A 19,556-nucleotide genomic window follows, 5' to 3' on the forward strand; every position below is an offset into this window, starting at 1 on the left:
CCAGTGCAAGCCCCAGCTGCCACGGGTGTCCGGAGGGCACCTCGGGCGCGTGGCACAGCTTCTTGCAACAAACATGAGGAGTGCTCACAGAAAGGGTGGGCACTAAATCCCAGTGAAGAGCCCTATTCCGGCATAAAAACGAAGAGCGTCTCTCGCCGTGCTGACGGGGGAGGCTCTTCCCCGGCGAGAAGGGCCACTCGGCGCCGTGCGTGGGAAGGGAGCCCCTCAGCCCCGGCTCCCAGGCTGCAGCCTGGCAGCTCCGAGCCCCAGCGCTCCCGAGCGGGGTTGTTGCCATGGGAATCGGGAGGGCACTTGCGGAGAGCGCCAGGAGCCCTCGGAGGCAGCTGGATTTGGAGGGAAGCAAAACTACAAGGAGGTGGCAGGGGGAGAAAGGCACAGCAAGATGCATGCATGCGAGAGGAGGGACCTTCCCCGAATGGGAGTACAGCGGTGTACAGAAGAGCAGGGACACCAAACTGTCAGGCAGCGGTGGCTCGGCTTCTTAGGATAAACCTTTTATTTTCTGTTGTTTGGCACTGGAAAAAGAAAAAAAAAAGTCCAGTAAAACCCCAACTGTGGCAAGATGGGATCTGCCTCCTCAACTTACCGGCCCAAGTGTATTTATTTGGATATTGATGGAAGAATTCAAAAGGTACTTTTGCTGTTTTTCACCAAGTAGTGTGTCAGGACCCAGCGGCGGCTGCAAGCTGGCTGTGCTGCGCGACCCATTTCTGCAAGGCGAGCCAGCGCGCACTTGCATTCAGCTCCGCTGCGGCTTCAGATCTCTTTTTAAAAGGCGGCGTGGGGAGGGGGGACTCGGGGGGGTCTTGCGCGGCTTCTGCTTTGTGCATGAATTTTTATTTAAAGGGGAAGGGGAGAGCAGCAGGAGGAGAGTGCTCTGTGCTGCCGGTGCGCGGGGGCTGTGTGGGAATCCTGCCTTTAAGATTTCTCCCCAAGAGCACCATTTCGGCATGTTTGCAAAGTTTTGCCTGCAGAGAGATGCTTCACCGGTTTTCACCCAGGCAGCGAGAACAGGAAAGCAGAGAGTGCCGAGTTATTTTGAGGTTGCCTACCAGGGTTTTAATGTTGGGCATTCTCCTATAGAGAAGTTCAATGGTAGGCAGGTGTTGGTTCGTTCTATACTGTGCTGTGCTGTGGTGTTGATGGGTCCCCACCTTCATGGAGTTGTTCAGAAATGTTGATAAACATTAATTGAAACTTTAGCTTATATTGTTCTTCCGTGTTTGCTTAACCGCTGCACGCAGCACAGGGGAAACTGCAGGAGAAACGTATTATGAATAGAATAAAGAGCTCATATGCTGTAGAGCAGATAGATAGCCCACTGCTTTTAAACAGAAAAAAAAAATGCTATAGCATTTTTTGCAAGTAACTCTTCATGTTCTTTTTGTCAGCAATTCTTCAGCTGCAAACCAAGTGCCTTGTTTTATATAATATCAACTGAAAGCCGATCAGATGCTCCAGAGCAAGGAAATCCTGACTTGCAAAATTCAAATATCCACCTCTTGTGTTCCTGCTCTAAATCTTCATTTTACCCAGTTTTGTGCTTTTTTCCGTTTTCCCTCTTTAAAAGTGAGAGAAAAGAAAGCCTTTCCTTTCCCTTTCATGCATTAATAACCATAGAAACAAGGTAGTGGAAGAGCTAATACTTACAACTGTGTCCTACAGTGCCATTGCCTCTAGTCCCCTTTGTGACCGCTTTGGAGACCTACCATGTTCCCCATGATGAGGCAAGTACTACGAGCACACAAGTGAATAAGTCTGTAATCAGAAACAAGACTTTGAAAAAAATTAAAATCCGTGCAGGGTTTCCCAGAGTAGAATACTCCTCTTCACCAGTCCTGGCGCTTCACCCAGAGGTGATCCCTCTGCTGCAGCGGGTTCCTCCGTACTGGCAGAGAGGAGCTCGCAGGCTTTGCTAAGCCAAAGGGGCTGCTTCCGTTTTGCCAGGATTTAAATGAGTTGGTCTCCTGACAGCCCCTAGAATCAATGCTTTCTCTGGCACCTTTACAGCTAAATATTAAAATGTTTTGGCATTTCAAACAAGGTTGTGAGCATTTCCATACATGTTATTAAATGATATTATCTGTCAGCCGTGCTGTTTAAAAAAAAAAAAAATCATTTCCCGGAATCAGTCTCTAGAGAGTGCTTCTGTCACTAAAAACACAGAAGAGGCACAATTGCATGAGCAAGCAAATGTGAACTCAGGCAGTCTTAAGTTTTTTGCTTGATGCATGTTATCTGTTTCTTTTGTCAAATGTGAAATTCCATCTGTGCAATGTTTGGAAGGATTCCTGCAGTAAAAATACCGAGTAAATGGGGTTCACTCAGGGGTAAGCAGGGCATATCACAGATTCTTGTGCCTCCTCAGTAACAACATCATTAGGGAAAAAAAAAGGCTAATCTTCCAAGGAATATAGTATTTGAGGCTTCTAAAGGGATTTTGTTAAATCAATGCTAAGCAGCTCCTTCTTAACCTAGTAATTAGGTACAAGCTTCATTAGAGCAGAATTCGTTGAGCTTGAAAGGACTTAGCTCCAAATTGCAACTGCCTCGATGAGTATGGCATTGTTACGTGGGCATACCACAATGGTGGTTGTAATAGCAATTCTTAACACATAATGTTATGCTTATGATTGTGGTCCAATTCTAAATTCACACCAGTGCAAACTCAGGGCATGCTGCTTACTTAGGGAGAAGTTATTTTCCATAGTAGAGTAAAAGAAGGGACAATCCAAGCCTAGGAAATACCATACAACCCCCTCCTCCCCACCCCAGCGCACTACAGCTGGGTACTTGAAAATGCTTTACAGCATGAGTGCTGAATTAAGCTAAACAGATATGAGTGCTGTCAGATACAGAGACACGGAGGGTAGGGGAAAATATTTTGGCCAAGTAATTTGCTCAAATTGTTTGGGATGGAAGGGGCGTCATTGGCTTTGAAATCCTTCTCAGTGGCTGCCAAAATAAAGAAGGCAACATCAATTGGGGTTGAACGTAGAATGATGATTAAAGCAAGCATGCCTGAGAGGAAAGGATCAGATCCAGACCTCCTTTTCCCTCCCTCCCCATGCCACTCTGCCCAGACCACAAGGGCTCTGCTGCTGGTGGAGCAAGGGACAACTCACCCCTCTGTCCATTTCCTTGCAGACAAGCTGGAAGCGGAGTCTGCTCCACATTGCTCTTGCAGCCAGGCTCCCTTGCAGCTCCAGTGTCTGCAGAGCATGTAGTTTGCTACCTTTGCTCCCACACGCCTGGTCTGTGCTAAGCATGGTGCACCCAGTCCCAGTGTGATTATTACTCATGATGCATGCAAAGAGCATATCACTCTCTGGGATAATAATACTGCTCCTTCAGCACAGCAAATACACGCCACAGTCTTTAAAAGAAGCAGCACCTGGCAATTGGGTTTATAGCCGTTCTGTGCTTGGGTCGCTGGAGGGTTTTTCCGGGTGTCAGGCAGCAGCTATCAGTGACTAACGTCCTCAGCAGAACAGCACGATCTCCCCTGTGGCCTCTCCCAAGGGGTCAGAGCTCAGGGCCTGTGAGGACATGTATCCTCACGTCAGGGAGCATTTCCACCTTGTCTCGGTCAAGAGCCGAGCAAGCTCCTCCTGCCCACATCCAAGCCATGTTGCTCCCAGCAGCAGGATTGAGCCCAGGGGAAAGGAGTGAACCTCAGCTGCGGATGGGAATGAGTGGGACAGATACACGGCTGCCAGCAGCTGCAAGCAAAGCGGGGGGCTTGGGCATCAGCCAGGAGAACACATGCAGCTGGGAATATCTGTGTTCTGCCAAAAACATAGGGCATCGCCAGGCGGGTGGAGGTACCGCTGGCTGCAAGGCGTAGAGTGGTAGAGGAACATCCACATAGGACTGCTCCAGGGGGAAGACCAAAACCTCTGTATTATTACAGATGCTAGCTGAACTGCAGCTCTTAAGAGCTCATCTTCGAAGAGATCCATTTGTTCTTAAAGCTGATTTAAAACTAAAAAAAAAAAGAAAAAAGAGAGAGTTACAAGGTAATGCACTTTCCGTTTTCCTATTTGGGACCTAAATAAAGTGGATGTGCCTCTGTGGGGAATGAATACTGCTTATTTATTTATTTTTAAAAGATCTTGCCCAAAGAAGCACAGCAAGTCATAACCCACTTGCCTGGTCTCAAAGCCTCTCACTACACTTTACACGCATATCCGTGGCTTAACACGCTTGTGCAACACGCTCGTGGCCCACAGCCTGTTTTGATGTCAGGCAAAAAGAACAGATGGTCATGAAAAAACAAACACACAAAAAAAGACCTGTGGCCTTGTTTCATATAGGAAGCAGCATATGGGGATTTCTCCTTGTTCCTGGAGTGCCACTAGATGGGGTCAAGCACCAAAACCCCAAAGTGTCCTGCGGAGAAGTAAAGTTTGCTCTGCAAAACCTGAGGAAGCCAAGAGCTCCAGATCTGCAATCTTATTTCCTTTGCAACAATATTAACCCTTTGGCTACTTAAAAAAAAAAAATCTCTATTGAGTCTGTTTCAAAAATCCACCAACGCAGAACACTGATGCCTGTATATTTTCCACACAGAAATTACGGGGGAACATCAGAATTTCTTTTGACCTTTGAGATCAAAATTACCAGAGCAGAGCCAGCCAGTGACTGTGTTCCCAAGTGGGTGGCTTCATGGCTTGCATTTTCAAATGTCACGGTGTAGTGGCTTCACTTACAGAATTGTGAGGAGTTCCTCTGAGAAAATGCTTACTCTGAGATAGTTTCTGTTTCCAATGCCTAATCAACAGCATATTTGCAGCAAGGATGGAAAGTCATGAGGGTACAGAGCCTGAATTAACCAGAATAAAAAAAGAAATAAGGGACCACCGCCTTTGTCTAAGATTCAAGAAAATCATTCAGGCTGATTTTCTTCCTTTTGAGAAAGCAAGTAAAGAATTTTTGAGTCATTTTGTTGGTTTGCTGAGTCGTTCTGGATGCCAAAGAGAGAGATGACCTTCTTTCTTTAAAAAAAAAAAAAAAAAAAACAATTTATTCAAGCCAGCCTTTCTTGGTCTCTGCTGTGCTGACCTGTAGAGCAGGACCCTGGGACACCCACTGCTCCTGTTCCTCTTGGCCTGAGGTCCTTGTTGAGCAGAACAGAGCCAAGATTATGTCTTGGTGCTATGGTTATTGCTCTCAAATGTCAGCCATTAGGAACAGTTTTGTCATGTGAGATTTTCTTTTTAATTAGAGCAACAGCGACTGTGGTATAAATGCCTAGGCTCTAGCAAACCCAACAGATTTTTCCAAAGCTCAACAGGCTATTTTTAACACACTAAACTGGATTCAGATTAAAGACAAAGCACAGGAGAAAAATAATGGCGTGATGATCAGTTCAAGGCCATTACATATTTTCGCACCCCTAAACACTGTACAGACAGTCCTAGTGACTCCCTTGGCTCAGCGGGGCCAAGCATGCTCCATGGTGCCATCCCGCAGCTGCCTGCTCCCTGGCTGTCTAGCCAGAGGATTTAGTTATTTAGGAAATTGCTTTCGGCTCCGGAGCGCCGGGGAGGCTGGGGTGTGCGGAGGCGAATTTCAAAAGCCGTCGGGACACGGGTAACGCGCGCCCTCAGGGTCCGCTCTGCGTGGCCAGGACTCGCAGATCCCTCCCACACACAGACAAGTCTATGCCAAAACCCTCTGTAGCACAGGGAGGCGTAAGCATGTTTTTGTGGGATCACGGCCATTTCTTTGCTAGCAGTGGATCACTGCAGGCAACAGAGCATGTAAGGTAGCACAGCCTGAGTCTGGCCAGTGGTCTTGGCTAACCTAGGTGTCCAGATTTTAGCTGGCATCGGTGAATTTAAGGCAGCTGGTAGATGTCCTTATTGTAATGGAGCAACAACTGAAGAGCAAGCGTTTTAAAACTTTGTCGTTTTACTGTCCCTGTACAATACTTCAACATTTTAAAGAACAAAAAAAATGCTTTAAAAGAATTGGAAAGCGTAAGAGAAAACACTCCTATTGTGGCTTTTCTGTCCCTTCTCCATTGTTTCGCATCCTCCCTGATGAGGCCCATCAGGTCATCCAGGTGTGTTTGCATGATTCCCCCATAGCGCCTCCAGACCCCTTGCCCAGAAAGGCTTGTTTACTGGCATTTATCTTTCTGAGGTCACACGCCATCTATTACAGTTATTACAGCAACTGCTTAGAAACTGTCAGTGGAGCACTCTATCGCTGGTGTTACCTGAGGGTTCAGACAAGGAAACTTCAGCAGTTTATGCTATACTCACATGATCCGTAGTACAAACAAGACAAAGACATTTTGTTTCTATCACCTTTCTAGTTCACTTACATTTACAGCTGTAAATTGTATCCTCTGGCCTTTGACCGCGCCTGATTTCCCTAGTCTATTAACTAACATACATTCCTAATGCTCCTCTATTATCAAGCTGGTCATATAATCAGATCTCAAATTTGTGAGTATTTTTGAGACACACAGCCTGACTTCACTCACATTTAGTGAGGACACTTAATGTCAAAGCATCCCTATTATCCAGTTTACAAACAATTTCAGGTCTAATGCATTGCCATGCTAAAGGTTAATTGCACTTAATACTCCATTAACAGCAGCTATGTGCCCTTTTGATGTTAAGGGAAGTCAGAATACAGACATTTGAGATATTTGTCAAAGGTTGAAATACTTCTATTTCTGCTGCCAAAATTAAGAAACTTATTGTTCAGCTTCTCAAAATGAGTCTTGTTGGTTCCTGGTTATATGCTGTTATCATTAGTGGTAAAAGACCAAGTGTTAGCAATATTGTAGTGTAGTCAACTGGTTGCACAAGATGCTTTAATATAACCTCTCCACCAGCCCCAACATCTCTAAAATGATGACATCCTTCCTTGCTCATAGTGACAAAGCCTCCAATATCTGCCACATTGTCCAACTCAACAGGTCCTGAGGATGGTCCTGGTGTTCACGTGTATCAGAATATCATAGACATTTTCTTTTTCCTGAGAGGATTTCTTTCCATATCTCTCTCTTCAGGAATATTATAAGAGATGTGAATTGTGCCTTATTGTATATCCATGTACCTTGTGATCCTGATATGTCATCTGGCTTGCTCTGCCTCCTGTCTCTCATTTCAGGGGAGAGTACCTTACTAGAAAACTGATGGGAGTCATCCCACTAAACTATAGTCATCTTAAAGTCAGTGATGACTAGCCCAAGCTAGTCATGCAGGTTCCCCCATAGTCAGCGGGGAGGTGGGTGGTGTCTCCAGAGAATGATTCATCCTACTGTAAACCAGTGTTTAGAGATGTGTGGACTGATCTGTTGTTTGGAAGTGGTCCTCTGTCTCTACCAGCAATGGAGGGAGTCTAGCAGAGCAAGGTGCACAAGAAAACTAACGTCTAGGTATCTAAAACTGCGTCAGAGGAATCCATGCATTTGTTATAGGTGCATGACCCATGCATTTGTTATAGGTGTCATGCTGAAATGAATGCTGTCAAGCTGCTGCTTGAAGGTAAGTGTGAACCGGCAAGACTGAAGAGCTCTAACTAGAGATAGTAAGAATCCCTCTTAACCATATCCCTCTTTCTCTGTCAGGGGGACATCTAAAAGCTTAGGGTTGCTATTATTTTTGTTCAGATTCTTAGATCAGGGCTCTCTCTTTCCCATACACCCACCTGCACAAATATACACATGCTCTTCTTTTCTGTTCCTCTCTCTGTGAAGCTGCATCAAACTGCATCAAACAGATGGGAGATCTGGTGTACTATTTTTAATACTGTCTAACATTTGAAGCTGAGAAAAAAAAAAAGAAAAAAAAAAGAGTGGTTTTCCAAATATCAGCTGTTAATTAGTGTGAGAAATAAAGAAGAATACATAGATGTTTTGGATATGGCTGGGATCATGCTATAATACTTGTATCTGAAATTCAAAGGATGAGAAATCTAAGAGAGGTTTAGACATGGGGTTTTAAGTATGGCTTCTTTTGTATTTTAGGAACTATGACTGATAAAGTAGATACTTTTTTTGCTATTTTCCCAGGAAGACCTTTTTGATTACAAATTAAGAAAAAAATGAGTTCTATTTCTATAGAGCGACATCAAAAAGCTACTCAACCTGCTTCATTTTGATGTGGACAACAAAGTCTGCTGAAAAGAAAGAGCAAATCACAATAAAAACTTTCCTGTCAGCATTCTGCTAAAGCAGTTCAAAATTCCTCCATGAAACTGCTGTTACAGAGCAGCAACAAAGTCCATACAAGATATGCAACCAAATTTGAGAGCTCTTTTTCTGTCACAATATCCTTCCACCTCGTTAGCTAAATCTTATCTTTTAGATAGTTTTAACCCCACACTTTCAGCTCTCATTCTTAACTGTTTGCTGTGCCGAGTGAGGAAAACATCACCTAGTGCTAGAACACCTGAATAGAGCAGGTTGAGACTAGCAGAAATAAGTAGGACTGGAAACTGAGGACAGACTGGTTTTGAAAATATTCTTCCATTACTCATTTAGGAATTCTGCTATGGTTAAAAAAATCAATTGCTAGTTAAATGTGTGAACTGGATGAACAGACAGGGAAATGGATTGAGAACTGGCTGGATGGCAGAGCTAAGAGGGTTGTGATAAATGGGGACAAGTCTAGTTGGAGGCCTGTGACCAGTGGTGTCCTGCAGTGTACTGGGCCCAGTGCTGTTCAACTTGTTCATCAATGACTTGGAGGAGGCCATACCAAATGTGGGATACCAAACTGGGTGAAGTGGTCAACACTCCAGAGGGCTGTGCTGCCATTCAGAGGGACCTGGACAAGTTGCAGAGTTGGGCAGAGAGGAACTTCATGAGGTTCAACAAGGATGAGTGTGGGGTCCTGTACCTGGGAAGGAATAACCCCAGACACCAGGACAGATTAGGGGTTGTCCTGCTGGAAAGCAGCTCCGCAGGCAGGGATTTGGGAGTCCTGGTGGACAACAAGTTAACCATGAGGCAGCAACGTGCCCTCATGGCCAAGAAGACCAATGGGATCCTGGTGCATCAGGAGGAGCGTTGCCAGCAGGTCGAAGGAGGGGATCTTGCCTCTCTCCTCAGCTCTGGTGAGGCCGCACCTGGAATATTGGGTGCAGTGCTGGACTCTCCAGTACAAGAAGGACATGGAACTTCTAGAGAGGGTCCAGCGTAGAACCATGAAGATCATTAAAGGACTGGAGCCTCTCTCTTATGAGGAAAGATTAAGTGGGCTGGCCCTGTTTAGCCTAGAGAAGAGAAGATTGAGAGGAGATCTAATCAACATGTACAAATATATGAGGGGAGAAAATAAGGAGGATGGGGCCAAACTCTTCTCGGTGGTGGCCAATGACAGAACAAGGGATAATAGGTACAAGTTGAAACACAGGAAGTTCCATCTGCATGCAAGGAAGAACTTCTTTCCTGTGAGGATGACAGAGGGAAAAGACTGCCCAGAGAGGTTGTGGAGTCTCCTTCTCTGGGGATCTTCCAAACCCACTGTTATGCCACCCTCTGCCATGTGCTCTTAGTGTCCCTGCTTGAGCAGTGGGGTTGGACTAGATGATCTCAAGAGGTGCCTTCCAACCTTAATCATTCTGTGATTCTATGATTAAATGTTTGGAAGAAAACCTAATTACCAACAAAAGATCAGAACACGATAACATTCTGTACAGGGTTTGCAGTTTACAAAGAGGATTAGCTGTTCTGAGGATCAAATATAGAACAGAAATTGGATTTGTAGGCCGTCTTTTTTACCCATTGTATCCAAAAGTGAAGAATAATGTGATTAGTTGTAAACTGGTAGGTTGCAGGGTGTGTGCTCTACACACTTAGTCGCTTACTATTAGCTCCAGAATAGTCCTTTAATATTAAACTGCTTTTCTGATTGTGGAAAATGGCGATAGCACCACAAATCTCTACTCTTTCTAAAAAAGGGTCTTGAAATCTTTGTCCCCACCACAGGTGGGTACCATGGATTAAGTGAGGAGGAAGACATTTCAAACAGTGCAGAAGTGTTCCCAGAAAAGTAAGCAACCCACAGTTTCAGTACCACAGATGTGAGCTCTGGGCCAGGAAACAGACATCCCTACTGAGTCATGCTGTCCTACTTCACAGTCACTGCATGCTTCATCAAAATATTATTTCCAGTCCAAAAAATCTCAGTTATTATTCATTCTGGGTTTTTTTTTTCCCCCTTCATGTTACTCTCCAAGGCAGACAGACAGCATTGCATAGTCAATCAAATGGCTACTTCTCAGTTTTGATGGAGACTTACTAAAACTTTCAAGCTAAGCATTCAGGAGGGACTAGCCTTCTTGTCATTTTTCTAAATGTGGTAGAAGCTTTACTAGTAAGGGGAAACAAGGGCCAAAATATTAAATATTAATGCTCAAACAGGGAAATAAATTGCACATTCTGCATCATCTAAGAAGAATATGTTCTTTTCCTCCTGTCACAAATCTAAGTGACATGCAATTAGTAGGATTTATGTCTGGTTGATCATCCTCTTGGCAAACCTGAGGATCCTCCCTCATCATTCACCTGCAAACTGAAGCAGGGGCCTCTGTCTCCGTTTCTAATGTGGTCTGTCTCCTCTGCGACTCTATTCTTATATGATTTGGGCTCTACCTTTCCTACAGAAATGACACTGGTGACTGAACACCTTGTGTTGGCCCATCCTGCAGGACACATACCTCCAAGCAACACTAGAGTCCCTGTGTCCAGGTTTTCCTTGTATGAGGAGTGTCAGGAACTACATTCCTGGCTTCTTCAGGCTGCACTGGCTTGTGTCAAACTATTCATCTTTTGGTTGCATGTTATGCAAAAAACTTCTCTGTGCCCTTCACATGAGTGGTCTTAGCCCACCGTCACACTTCTATAAGCAATTGATGTCTCATATATTTGGTTACACTCTGTAGCAAGGTCTCAGTCCTGCTCTAAACACTGATCTTTTCTAGCTTGTGCGTGAATGCAGGGGATGAGACACTGCAAGACATGTCTTGGTACTGGCTTGCCACCCTGGGATAGAAAGAGAGGGCCCAAGCAAGAAGATGACTGTGGTTAGAAGCAGCTGAGGCAGGTCTGAAGGGCCTGTGTGCAGTTCTGTGTGCTGACTGGTGTGTTTGGAGCAGGACCACAAATTCTGAGTGCCAGAAAAATGTCATCGTGCAAACCTGACCTAAACAGCAATGGCTTCAGGGCACCTGCCCAAGGAAGGACACCTTCATGAGACTGGGTAAGATGCTTGCTTCACCTCCCAGTAGGACTACACAGAGAAGAGGACAGAATAGGAACAGTTTCATCACATGGAAGTTGGCTGTTCTCAACACTGCTGGTTAACCACCCTCCCTGGTCATGGGAGAAACCACATGTCCCATCTGGGTTAAATATGACTGCGGGCCAAATGTCACTAAATTTGCTTCATGGTGCTAATGTCCCTGAAATGATAATGGACTTTCAGCAAATAGGATTTCTATACTGTTCTGGAACCGTCAATAGAACACAGTATGAAGGCTGTCCTCTCCCTTCTCCAAAATACATTCCAGCTGAAGTCATCCGCACAGCTGACATTGACTTTATTGGGAACATAAACCTGCAGGCAATAACAGGAACAATTGCATATTGCTGGAAAATGTTTGAGGTTGTTTGCTTTGTTTTAAACTGAAGGAAGTTGGTCAGCAGGTTGCAAAAGAGAACTTCAGTAACATATGCTCTTTAATTAAAGAACAGCGGAGGATAACCATTTTCATCCTGAGATGAGTATCAAAATACAGCAGATGATTCACAAATCCACTTCTAGCAAAATTCAGTAAAAATGTCAAGTTTGGGAAAGCTAAAAAGCATGTACAGAGGTAGCTCACAATCACAAAATAATATCTACATTCTTTGTTTTGCTTCCCACACTTAAACTATTACATGAAATAGAAGGAAGCATTAAAATTCAACTTTAATGCATCGAAAGCTCCTACTGCTTTCTATGAGTCAGGCTGACTTTCTAACCTTTAATCCTTTTTTAAAGTTATTTTTAATCTTTCCCTCTCTCATCTGTCCTGATCAATAATAATTGATTTCCAGAAAAAGAAATCTGACTACCTGAAATAACACTCCCAGCACATCACAGCCTTTTCCTTGTGTTCAGCCACAATTAACATCATCTGCTCAATTATTGCATGTATCAGTCGTTGGCACAAAAACAGCCTTCCAATGTTCTGCCAGCCAATTTTAGCAGCTATCACTCCAACAGACTGCTCTGTTCTGGAAGAAGCAAGGTTTCAGTCCTATCTGAACTTGATTAACTATGCTTTATTGCTCTGATTGCCACTGATCTTAATAAACAAGGGTGAATCATTGTGGTGATTATCAGAACAGCCTTTTGGGACACACCAGTCTTTAATCCCACCCATTTCCCAAGTTAAAGCTATTAACTATCTCAACAATCATCTGCCTTGAGTTTTTATAACCTGAATATATTATCTAGTATAATTTTATCTAGGTTGGAAAAAAGGGAAGATAGTTATAAACTTATGTATCAGTCATAACCTTCTCTTGAGGTCAGAAATGTGTTCTTCTAGGCCACAAAAACCATAGCACACACTTAAAGAATAAAAGGATTTTTTTAGCTACCTGTGAAAACAAAGATCTGAACTATCGCTTTAGCATCAAAACTGAAAAAGCTTGTGCCTTGTATTTAGCAGAGCACACCTCATTCTTGATAGGACTGAACCAGAATGGGCAGATCTTACTGTTTTGTCAGGACTCTGACAACTGACAATATTTTAGAAGGAAAGACTTTGAGGATCATTGCAAAAATCATGATTATATCAGTTTCCACCTAGACTGCGGATTGCTTAGGCTACATATCTAGGGCATGGAGCTGGGCTTTGAGGGCAGACTAGGGATGTCTGGGCAAGAAGGCTGGGGTGGGTATGATGAATTGAAGCACTGCCGAGACAAGAAGACAGGGTGTAGAAAAGCCAATCCTGGAATAGCAGCATGGAGACAGGTTTCAACCAGAGGAGAGAGGCAGATCACATGTCCTTGTTGTATCACAGCCTCTCCAGAGGCTGGTGCAGTCTCTCATGGCCTCTACCATGGTCTGCCAGGGCACAACAACCTACTGCTGATCTCTGCCTGCTCTGGCAGCTGGGGTTTGAGTAGGGCATCCCACAGCCCTCAGTGCTGCCAGAAATAGAGGATTGGGGTCCAGGCCAGCTAAGGGACTTCTGTTGGTTTCTAAATGATGTCTTGGAAGCGACACATGAGGACTATGTTCCCGCGGCATTATTATGACCTAGAAATCAAAGGTTAAGTCTGCCAGAGTGAAGCTCCAGCATTAAATAACCCGCACTCTCCTGGCATGAATGCACTTGGAAAGGGTCTTTAATTACATGATGCTGGGTTATTCTTCCAGCATGGTCCTTGCCTCACTGAATGCAGAGACACCGCTCAGCTAAGTCAGTCAGGGAACTGAGGCAGCAGCACTGGCTGTCTGGAGACCCTGCCTCCTCCTTCAGGCTTTGTCACGGAGGTGGCAGGAGACTGCGGTGCCACCAGTGAGGCTCTGTGAGCAGAGTAGCTGAACACCGTTCTTGAGAACTGGCTTCTCTCACAGAGACTGCCCCAGAATTCAGAACTGACATGAGGCAAGTCAGCGAAAATAAGCTGTTCAAAGGCAGTCCCCGGTGACACATTCTTCATTTTCTGGGTCACCAGTTTTGAGTCTGATCCACAGACAAGCTGAGAACTCACGCCTGCAGTGAAAAGCAATGGAAATTATGCCTGAAAATATCAGATATGAAGAATCATTATGCAGTTTGGAATACAGTGTTTCCAAGTAGGCACCTGCAAGGAGAGGAGACTTTTTAATTTCATCAACCTGTGCCTCAGTTATCATCCACAAAACATCACTTTCTTACCGCCCCATGGGTTTTATTATAGATGAGTTAATGGGTTTCTGTGAGTCTCTCTGATCTATTTTATCCTGAACTTTAAGGTTCTATGATTATATATGTTTTATTTTTATTTTTTCTGGGGGCTGCAAGGGAGCTGAGGTCTGCAATTTCCCAGGGAAACCACTGCTCCAAACCACAGCCTCCCCCATTCTGCCATGACAAACTGGCCTCTGTAGCCTGCGGCCACACCATTGACTTGCGCAACTTCCAAACAAATAAGACCCACTGTTCTCTATTGTTTTTGGCTTGGAGGAGATGAGCCAGACACAACTACAGTGAGGCATTTTATTTCCACAGCAGTTTCAAAACCTCTGCCATAATCAGTAAACTGTACTCAGACAGGCTCTCTGGCCACCAAGAACAACCCTGAAGAGTTTCTCAATCAGTGAGAACCATCAGCATGTATCCTGAAGGAAGCAGGAGTCTGGGAGAAATCATACCATGGGATTGTGTCACTAAAGGCTGTTTCCCAAAGAGATCAAGTTAAAGTTGCATTCGCAGACTTAATGGTGGCCTTTCCAAACCTACAGGTGCTTGCCTTTCCAGCTCGAACTGTGCTCTCAACTCACGGATTGCCTGGTATGCATGGGAGAGCAGGTGTACAGAGTAAGAATAGGATGAAGAAGGTGACAAATTTCAGAATTCAAGGTCCAAATTCTGTCCATACATCAGGAACAACGCAGTCCATTAGGCTGCAGGGAATTTGGCACAAATGTAAGCGAAAAAAAAATGTTCTGTTCAAAACCGGCTTAAGCTGGTGTAATCCATATAGCAGTGTCCTTTCATACCATCCAAGGACCGTCCTAAATCCGTGTTGTTTTCTTCCTAAATCTGAGTTGCTCCTTTCTGAAATTTGTGGTTGTTATCATCCTGCAGCTCTACAGTATTACAAGATACCTTTTGCTGTCAACTCACATACATTATTGCTCCACTTCTGAACAGCACAATTAGGTCTCCAGAGCCTTCTTTCTTTATCTAAAAGCACAGGTATTAAAGCAGAAGTAGAGAAATATTCCAGCTCACAGCCAAATCAGATAATTGAAATAATAGGATGATCCTTAAAATTAGCCCAGTTCACACCTGAATAGAACTCATATCTCACTGGGAACTAACTGTCCTTTCTCTCCTTTGTCTTCATTTTTCCCCTGCTGCTGTTCATTTTGGAAGGTGATCTTTAGTAAATACTGTAACTCCAAAGATATTATGGATCTCTTCTGCATCGCAACGGGATTACCAAGGTAGGTCTCTCTTTTCATTTGTGACATTCATTTCACTTTTGTTCCTTTACTTTTAGGGACAATCCAGAAACAAGCCCAAAATGATCTATTCAGGTTTTGCTCTCATTCCAATTTGGTGGAAGAAGAAATTGGGGCAACATAGCATCAATCGAAAAGGGATATAGTCACCTCTATGCTGAGTACACTGAAAAGAGCAAAATGGGATGGAATGGGATGGGATGGGATGGAGTAGGATGGGATGGGATGGGAAGGGGTGGAATGGAATGGAATGGAATGGAATGGAATAGAATCACAGTCTGCCATTAAGTGACAAGCTTTATATTTAGACAAACGACAATCTAATCGTAGATATTCAAACACACGGGATATTCAAACACAACAAATTCTATATTCATAGAAAATAAATATTCCAAATCCATTGGCTGAGACACATCTTTTCCAATTTATGTTATCCTGTAAATTTGATGCATCTCTCCTGCTCAGATTTCTAGAAGACTTTATTTCCTCCGTGCAGACAGTATCCTCCAACTTAAACCAGTGTTCCCAGAGGAATACTGGGTTGGATGTAGTTGTGTGATAAGATGGGGAGCAAAGGGCCTGAAAGAGCCCTTTGGTACAGTCACTTCTACACTATCTGTCCAGGACAGTAGCACAGGGGAAAGACAGTCCTTTAACCAGGTCACAAATCCACACCTAGAAAAGGATAGTTGTTGCCTGTCTATGGGTCTTGAGCAGCACAGGCCAAGTGCACAACAGCAAGCAATAAGCCATAGCCTTTACCTTTGTATATACAGATTTACAGCACAAAAATGCACACGAAAAATAGGCCAAGTTTTGCATCATAGATTATTGCATGACTCTATTTCTGGGTGTTGAAGTAAAAATTGGACCATATTGACTCAGAATGTGCGTAAGTCACTGGATAGAATTAACGCCCTGCTCAAGCTTTTTATTTCCTTCCATTTGACATTAGAGAAGTTGATAACTCTCATTTGCCTATGATGTCAAATATTTCTACTCCATCATCCAGGCAAATGTGGGGGCATTCATGATCACTCTATATTTGATGTTTCATTTTCAGCAGAGACTTCTGAAGAACTGTACATGTTAGGTTCCTGGAGAACACCAGGGTTTACATCCAAGCTTATGAGATCACACTTAGCCTTGGATAATGAAAAAAAAAGGGCCCTTATTTAGAGAGACTTTTGTTTTGTTTGCTTCTGTAATACAATATGTTCTCCAGACAATTTCAAGATATTCATAGCCCTGATAATCATTTCTGCAATGTAAGTTAGTATATAACTGCCTAGTCAATATGTCATTGTACGCAGCTCCTTCATAGAAGTCATTAGCTGGTGATTCAACAGAATACATAACCTAGCAGAGAGCAAAGTTTGCTGCTATATCAGAGATGATCACATTTAATATTTTGTCAGAAACATTTATGGTAATTGAAAGGGATGAAACATCAAGCTTAGTCTGTCCTGTGTGTTGACTCCTCTGGCTTAACAGGTATGAGACAGGGCAGGGCCAGAATGGGAGTGCTGCATGAGAGAAAATGGCCATGTACCATAAGTAGCAGTACAAAATCTCAGCCAACATTTCTAGGTCAAATAAACCTCTTTGAAACTTTTCAGGAACACAACCATCTCCCTTTTGACAGTGGACAATTGCATGGTATCCATTGATCCAACAATGCCCACAAACTCAGAGAGGTAAGCCTTGCTCAATGCTGCTCTTGGAAAAACAAAGTCAAGTCCAAGGGAAAGAGCTGTGTTCAGCTACGAATGCCTCCTGTATACCGTGTGCTGTGAGCAGCTATCTAGAGGGAGGGAGATGACAGCAGGAATTGCATCCTGGCTTATAACACTAATGTCTCCTGGTTTTGAAGATTTTCCCCTTGTTATTAAAGTAGGAGTAATTGTCTGAGGAAAAATGCTGCATTTAAGTATGTAATGTAGAACATCTGCTCCCTCCCCACTCTGCTTGCTGTCAAGTCTCCCGGCTCCTTTGTTCGCTCCTTTACAGCTCTGTTAGAACTTAACCATACATTTGCAAAGACAAAGTCTTTTATGAGTTCAAGACTCTGCCATGCTGACCCCTTCTGTCTCCTCTTTCTCTTTTGTTCCTGAGTTCCTGTTGTTCGTTCAGTCTTGCCATTTTATTTTCACTCTGAATATTTGCAGTGATGACTTTTGCTGCTACTTATTCCATTGCATATTTCAGTGATGGAATATGGCGTATTTGGCATATATGGAATGGAGCATGGAATACAACTACCGTTATTATTTTTGCTGGCACCATCCGTAGGAGCTTCAGAAGTAGCAGGGACCTATTGTGCACAGTGCTGTGCAAACATCAAAGCAAGAAATGGTCCCCTCCACTGGCACTTCCTTTTGGCCTGCAACAATTACGTCACCATCTCAGCCTCCAAGCTATCAAGACTTGCCAAAGAGGAGGCTGCTTTGCTGTGCTTGTGGTGTGACTACACAGTACAATCAAGATCTCTTTGTGCCCTTGTTCAGTAGTAAAATGGAGGGTTATGTGTTTGCTACAAGTGCCTGCTTCATATTTCAATGGACAGGTTTTGAGTAGGCTTAGAATATATTCAAATACTTCTTCCTACTTCTCAGGGAGTAGAAATGTGAAATGTAAAATGCTTTCTCGGTGTTATTAATTTAACCCCTCTCTGACTTTTCCAGGTCTCCATACAAAGTAATACCTGTTGCCACTGGGCAACTCTCAGGTAAAATGGTTTTTTTTTAAACTGCATTTGCTGCAACTGAATTTGTAATCATTTTACATTCATCATAAATCTTTTTTTACATGGAAATTATGTGGCAATCGGGCAAGAAAGAAAGATGAGTCACTAGTGGTTGTAGCTACAGCAGAATAAAAAATACTTGATCAAAATATTCTATAAGGAAATATGTTTGTCTCCCTGTTTCAAAGTATTTGAAGGTGATGTGGAATGGCTGGGATCCAAGTCTTTCAAAGTGCTTTGTTCTGGTCTGAGTCAGCACCCAGGGGTGCCTTGGAAAAAGACTCACAGCAAGCAGTGGTTCTGTTGAGCCAACACAGACCCCTTTTGAAAGTCTGTTCTGCAATGTTTTGCTAAACCTGTTCTTCTTTAAGAAAACCTCTACTCAAACCTGAATGCAGTATGTAAACCCTAGGTATTTCAAAATGACTGAGGAAAGAGCATGATTTCTGCTGTGGGTATGGCAGCTTTTAGCATAATTAATATTTTAAAATACCTGACAAGATTAAAGAAGTTCTGAATGAAAGACAACATCTGTAACACATTCCCATTATTGTTGTCCTCCACTGGGAGGACTACAGTGGCATTTCCATAGGACTTTTTTGCATTCAAGTATTGTGCTCAAGGCAGTAGTACTTAGATTTTTGAACTCGAGCCTTTGCTTGCGGCAATTCTTGTAAAGCCTCTGGCTCTTCGTACATCATCTCTGCAACTATGATAACTCTGTGCTTGCTTCAAGGCAGCCTGAACAACAGCCCAGGCCTGTGCATTGTAAAGATATAGAGAGAAGCTGGGTGCTTGGGCAGCGTGTCTTAGGAGGGTGTCAGGGACAGTAAGAGGGCAGGAGACATCGTCTGGGGATGCAGCTTGGACAGGTGAGACACCAGGAGCAGAGGTTAAGATTCTCTTAGAAAGGCAGAGTTTCTAGAAAGAAAAGGAGGGAACATCTGGACATGGAAAACATGATTGAAGGAAATGGGTAAGGTTCTGGGAAGCAGGTAAGACACTTTTGCTTTTTTTTTTTTTTTGCTTAGGCTCTGCAAGAAAACATGTTGTCTGGTACCACTTTGGTATACTTTTGATGAGGAGGCATGGAAAATCAAGGCTGTTCTCCAAGTTACCAGCTGCCACTCAGGCAGAAACCTCCATAAGAACAGGACAGCAATGTAAAAGGGTGTCTGGGGGGATCAGACAGACAAAAACAGAGAGCTCATGCATGTGGAGAGCAAATGGAATAAAAGGAGAGCAAAACAACAACACAGATAGAAGAAATCCTTTATCACAGTAAAGGATTGTTACAAGCTGCAAACATCCCACATCCGTGCTTACTGCTTGTTGCCACAGGGAGGTACTCCAAGCTGAGGGCCGCACGTGACTGCTAAGGGGAAGGAAGTTGTCTTCTAAATTATTTCCTCATTCAAATGAGCTCTGCTGGAACAGCCTGGCGCTTCTAGGAGTATACTGCCTGCATTATCAGATCCGAGCAAGTGGGCTGTTAATAGGAGCAGCATATTTGCATTCTGCACAGTGTTTGTAGTCAGTGCTTACCGGACCCAAGATACAGAGAAAGCCACTTCCTGGCCAGTGAATTC

At 43.7% G+C, this 19,556-nt stretch overlaps 1 protein-coding gene across 1 annotated transcript in view; it reads left to right on the top strand.

Moving 5' to 3' along the window:
* Positions 1–268: 268 nt before the first annotated feature.
* PDE9A (phosphodiesterase 9A) overlaps positions 269–19,556 on the top strand; it is a 48,860-nt gene continuing 29,572 nt past the window's right edge. The window contains exons 1-4 of the mRNA XM_010227170.2: positions 269–652; positions 15,133–15,203; positions 16,841–16,918; positions 17,906–17,949. Of these exons, the coding sequence (XP_010225472.1) occupies positions 584–652; positions 15,133–15,203; positions 16,841–16,918; positions 17,906–17,949 (262 nt within the window). The 5' untranslated portion in view covers positions 269–583. The remainder of the gene's footprint in view (positions 653–15,132; positions 15,204–16,840; positions 16,919–17,905; positions 17,950–19,556) is intronic.

Source organism: Tinamus guttatus, unplaced genomic scaffold, assembly GCF_059628265.1.
Source record: "Tinamus guttatus ecotype Peru unplaced genomic scaffold, ASM5962826v1 Tinamus_guttatus_pri_ptg000384l, whole genome shotgun sequence".
NCBI classification, from domain to species: domain Eukaryota; kingdom Metazoa; phylum Chordata; class Aves; order Tinamiformes; family Tinamidae; genus Tinamus; species Tinamus guttatus.